Source organism: Plasmodium reichenowi, chromosome 10, assembly GCF_001601855.1.
Source record: "Plasmodium reichenowi strain SY57 chromosome 10, whole genome shotgun sequence".
NCBI classification, from domain to species: domain Eukaryota; phylum Apicomplexa; class Aconoidasida; order Haemosporida; family Plasmodiidae; genus Plasmodium; species Plasmodium reichenowi.
The window spans coordinates 1,348,163-1,354,211 of NC_033655.1; the positions used below are offsets into that span (position 1 = coordinate 1,348,163).

Genomic DNA, 6,049 nt, shown 5'->3' on the forward strand with positions numbered 1-6,049 from the left:
ATATATATATATATATATATATATAATATATAAATATTATATCATTTGTTTGTAATTTTTCTGTAAATTTTAATACATTACATATAATATAAATATATAAATGTATATATATATTTATTTATTTTTATATTTATATTATAATATATCACATTATATTATTGTTTGATATTATAATTTCTTATTCATATTCTATTTAAATATTAAGCATATCATATGATAATTAAAAAAAAGAAAAAATCAAATACCTTTTCTTTTTCATTTATTTTTCCTAAAAATTTATGTCAATACGTTTATATTCTGAACAATATCATGAAAGTTTTGGGGAATAATTTATAAATTTTTTGTTTTTTTTTTTTGTTCATTTATTATTATTATTATATATATATATATATATATATATATATATATATATATATATTAATTCATCCGCCTTATAATATTAATATTGAATATAAACTTGTCAAACCTATGTATATTTTTTATATATAATGATATATTTGAATGATGAATAGTTTGAAGGATTCATCTAATTATAGTCCCAGTTTGTCTCATACAAGAGGTTCAAGGAAAAGATCAGATATTTTAAATGAGAATTATTATGCAAAAAATTTAAAAAGACGTAAATTGAAGGCTGCCAAGAAATTGTAAATATATATAAGAAAAAAATAAAAATATATATATATATATATATAAGTGCATAATAATTGCAAACCCCAAATGATCTCATTTGTTGTTATTTATTTATTTGCATTGCTTCTTTTATTTTATTATATATATATATATTTTTTTTTTTTTTTTCTTCTTTTTCATCTTTTCAGAAAAGATAGCACAAATGGAGAATTTACAAAAAAGGTAAAAAAACAATTAAAAGATTATTATGAAATGCGATTTGATAAAAAGGTAATAAACTTACCATTTAGCACAGATTCGATAAATATACAACAAAGAGGTTTTCATGATTATAGTAAAGATATGAAATTAAAAAAGAATCATATGAATAAACCCTTGTGGATATGTTCAGATGGATTTATATATTTAGAAATGTTTAATAGTTGTAGTAAACAAGCATCTGATTTTTTAATAACAATAGCTGAACCAATATGTAGACCAGAATTAATTCATGAATTTCAATTAACGATTTTCTCTTTATATGCTGCAATATCAGTTGGTATAACACTTGATGAATTATTAATTAATTTAGATAAATTTTCTAAAAATGTTTTACCTAATGAATTAATATCTAATATCACTAAAAGTGCTGAATCATTTGGAAAAGTAAAATTAGTGTTAAGGGAAAATAAGTATTATATAGAAGCTACAAACAAATCAGAGTTAGATTATTTATTAAATAATGATACAATACAAAATGCAAGAATATATTCTACTGATAATAATAATGATAAAAATATGATAAGTTTGTATAATTTGAATAATAGGCATAGAGATAATAACAAAAATGATAATAAAAACAATAACGATGATAATAATAATATAGAGAAAACTACAAGTAATTTATTAAATGAAGACCAAAAAGGAAAAGATTGCTACGTAACGTATGAGGCACCAGTGTTGGATACAACACAGTTAGGTAATACAATAGGAAATATAAATAAATAAATAAATATAAATATATATATATATATATACATATATGTATACATATTTGTTCACTTTTATTATTTTATTTTATATTTTTTAATATTATTATACCCTTGTAGGATTTAAAATTAGCGAAAGTGAAAAACAACTAATGATGGAAGAAAAGAAACATGCGAATTTAAATGCAAACGAGAATTCAACAAATTATGCAGAAGTATATTCTTTTGAAGTAAATTGCGATAAGATAGAAGAAGTAAAACAAGAAGCATTGCAAACAATGCAAAGACCCTTATTAATGGAATATGATTTTCGAAGGGATAAGAAGAATCCAAATTTAATATGTTCTTTAAAGAGTCATGTTCAGATAAGATATTATCAAGAAAAGGCACTGAGGAAAATGTTTAGTAATGGTAGAAGTCGTTCAGGTATAATAGTGTTACCTTGTGGTGTAGGTAAAACATTAACCGGTATAACTGCAGCAAGTACTATTAAAAAGTCTGCTTTATTTTTAACAACATCAGCTGTAGCTGTAGAACAATGGAAGAAACAATTTGAAGATTTCACAAATATCCATCCGAGACATATTAGAATATTAACATCAGATTATAAATTAGATTTATGGCCGATTAATGAAGCAGGTGTATTAATATCAACATATACTATGCTTTCTTATTCAGGAAAAAGAAGTGAACAAAGTTTAAGAATAGTAAATGATATAAGAAGAAGAGAATGGGGCTTATTAGTTTTTGATGAAGTACAATTTGCTCCAGCTCCATCATTTAGACGAATAAATGATATTGTAAAATCACATTGTAAACTTGGTTTAACAGCTACATTAGTAAGAGAGGATTTATTGATTCGAGATTTACATTGGATTATTGGTCCTAAATTATATGAAGCTAATTGGGTGGAATTACAGAATAAAGGTTTTTTAGCAAAGGCCTTGTGTAAGGAAATATGGTGTAGTATGCCATGTTCGTTTTATAAATATTATTTAAAATCAAATAGTTTTATTAAAAGAAGACTATATACATGTAACCCTAGAAAATTAATGATGTGTGAATATTTAATAAAATACCATGAACAGAATAATGATAAAATTATTGTTTTTAGTGATAATATATTTGCTTTATTACATATAGCTAAAACTTTAAATAAACCATTTATATATGGTAAACTATCACCGATTGAAAGAATAGCAATTATTAATAAATTTAAACATGACTCTTCAATTAATACCATATTATTAAGTAAAGTAGGAGATAATGCTATCGATATACCCATAGCAAATGTTGTTATACAAATTTCCTTCAATTTTGCTTCAAGAAGACAAGAAGCTCAAAGATTAGGAAGAATTATTCGACCAAAAAATAAAGCTAATGAAAAAAAAAATATTAATGATCCTGATTCCTTTTTTTATAGTTTAGTAAGTAAAGATACGATCGAAATGTGTTATTCTGATAAAAGACAAAGATTTCTTATTAACCAAGGATATGCTTATAATGTGCTTAGTGATAATATTGTCGATTTTAATAAACTTAATTTGGTTTATAAAAATAAAAAAATTCAAGAAAATTTGCTCAAATGTATTTTGGCTAGTACGGATGATGGAAATATGGATGAGGATGATGATTTATTTGAAGACCAGTCTTTTAAGAAAGATAATACTAAAGTTAATAAGACTAATTCAAATATTTTATTAAATAAAAAAGAGGATTCATTAAAAAAAATAGATAATACTACAGGAGGATTATTAAAATTATCATCAAATATGGATGTAACATTTGCTGATAAAAAAAAAATACCCACAAAAAAGTTTGCAGATAAGCATATACTTTTTAGAAAATTTCTAAGTCAAAATAAATGAATTTGTTTATTTTATATTATAATATCCTTTGTTATCTTTAACCTTTTTTTTTTTTTTTTTTTTTTTTTTTTTTTTTTAATAACAATAAATAAATATGGAATATGATATTAACATTTATATAAATATCTTCTAAAGGTTTAAATATTAAATATATTTATTTATAACATTATAATAAAGTATATTTCTTTTTTTACATATTTATATTATTAGATCATATTATTAAATATGTGAAGCGAATAAATGTGTTATATGTATACATATATAAATATATATATATCATATATCTTAATCCCTATAAGATAGTACACATAACATATTTATATATCATTATTTGAATCCATATTTTTGTAAAAGGTTAGAAGAAAAAAAATAACGTATGAACATTTGAAAAACACATGAAAAAAATTTACAGAATTAATATGTAAGTTATATTCCCAATAATTGATGATCTCATAAATTCAAATGTGTTTTTCTATATTTGAGAAAAAAATATATATGTAAGTGTATATAAATAAAAAAAAATATATAGATCTACATATAAAATTATAAGAAAATACATACACTCATGTTTTTCCACTTAATTATTAATATGAGAAATTATCTTTCGTATGTATATAATTAGAATAAAACTTCAAAATGATTACTTACATTATTAGCTTTATTTATACATAAATTTTTTTTAACTTATTTTAATGGTTTCTTGAATTGTTTGGTATTAACAAATACATAAAGCTTATTATAAATAAATAATTATATATTTTATAGATATGTATAATAATAAAAAAAAAAAAAAAAAAATTATTCATCTTTGTTTTATATACTTTTAATAATAACATATTATGAAGATATGATAAAATATATTGTGTATATTATAGAATTAATATATATCTTCATATATCTCATTAACAAATAAAAAAAAAAAAAAAAATTAATAAAAAAGAACTAATATATATATAAAACTTAATAAAAACAAATTTTTAATTAATTTTTTATTTTATTATTATTTTTTTAAATATTATTATAATGTTTATAATATAAATGTATGTATATAAAAGTATTTTTTTAAAATATTATTTATTATTATAAAAAATATATATTACAATATTATTATTACCTGTGATAACTATGGATAATGAATATGATATATTTATAAATATAATTTAGTCCCATATAAATATAAATGTAAAAAAATTAATTATATTATTGTATATATAAAATATATGTATATATATATAATATATATTTATTTATTTATTTATTACATGTAAATTTTATTTTATATTTATTTAATATTCTTTTTTTTTTTTTTTCCTTGTTAATTGTAATTATTCATTTTATTTAAAGAGAAAATTTTAATTACAATAAGTAATAGTAAAAAAAAAAAGAGAAAACATAAATCTGTATATAAATTTTATACTCTAATAAAAGAAGAAAATATAATAAATTATTCCTATTCATTTATAAAAAGAATATATATATATATATATATATATATATAAAAGGAAAAGCATAAAACAAAAAAAAATAAAATAAAATATTTTATATATATTAAAAAAAAAAAAAAAAAATGAATGCAGGGTATAGTGACGTTGTTCTATTAGTTCAATTTTCACAAAAAATTGAAAGTAGAACATTTGTTGAGTACAAATCCTTAAAATTAGCTTTAAATGGTTAAAGAATATAACAATAACAAATATATATTTATTTGTAACATTTATGTGATATAATATATATATTTATAATTGATTATTAGAAAGACGTATGCACATGTAAATACTACGAAATATATTATATTTATTATAAAAAAAAATATACTTTTTTTTTCCCAATAGGAATATGCCAGCTATATGAACAGGCCATAAAAGAAAATGATCCTTCGGTTCAAAGAATTACTTATAATATGAACGACTTATTTTTATATATTGATAATATCCCAAAAATCACAATATTACTGTAATATATTATGAAATTGAAAAATATATAATAATAATAATAATAATAATAATAATAGAATGATGTCATTTATTATAATAAACTTGCATATGTATTATATGAGAAAGTGTATTCCTACATTTATTTTTTATTTATCATATAATATATATATATATATATATATATATATTTTTTTTTTTTTTAGATTTCATACACCTACATTTAGCTACAAACCTCATGATAAAATATGGATAAAACAGAAATTGGTTGACCATATTAAAGATCAAATTGGAAAATAAATAAACATAAATGAAAATTATAAAATATATATATGGCTTTATATAATGATTATAGGCGAAAATATGATACTTATGTATATACTATGTCATAATATAATTAATTTTTTTTTTTTTTATCATTTTATTATAATTATAAATTTTATTATTAATTTTATGATTATTAATTTTATGGTTAATGATATTATGATTATTAATTTTATGCTTATTAATATTATGATTATTATTTTTATTATTGTTATTATTAAATATATATATTATTATATATGTTGTATTAATTACTTAATGTTTATAAACAGAAAAGATAATAAAATACACTTAAAGATTTTTTTTTTTTTTTTTTATATTTTTTATT

General features: G+C 19.0%; 2 protein-coding genes across 2 annotated transcripts; both read left to right on the forward strand.

Annotated features, from left to right (window-relative positions):
- Nucleotides 1-501: 501 nt before the first annotated feature.
- Nucleotides 502-3,466, forward strand: PRSY57_1036700 (DNA repair helicase RAD25, putative; the record flags this gene model as incomplete). Its single annotated transcript, XM_012907954.2, has 3 exons — nucleotides 502-644; nucleotides 819-1,588; nucleotides 1,719-3,466. The coding sequence occupies 3 exons, from the start codon at nucleotides 502-504 to the stop codon at nucleotides 3,464-3,466; spliced, it is 2,661 nt and encodes an 886-aa protein (XP_012763408.2).
- A 1,567-nt stretch (nucleotides 3,467-5,033) lies between these two features.
- On the forward strand, nucleotides 5,034-5,697 carry PRSY57_1036800 (enhancer of rudimentary-like protein; the record flags this gene model as incomplete). Its single annotated transcript, XM_012907955.1, has 3 exons — nucleotides 5,034-5,136; nucleotides 5,299-5,419; nucleotides 5,604-5,697. 3 exons carry the CDS (start codon nucleotides 5,034-5,036, stop codon nucleotides 5,695-5,697), a joined length of 318 nt encoding a protein of 105 aa, XP_012763409.1.
- Between the last annotated feature and the right edge of the window lie 352 nt (nucleotides 5,698-6,049).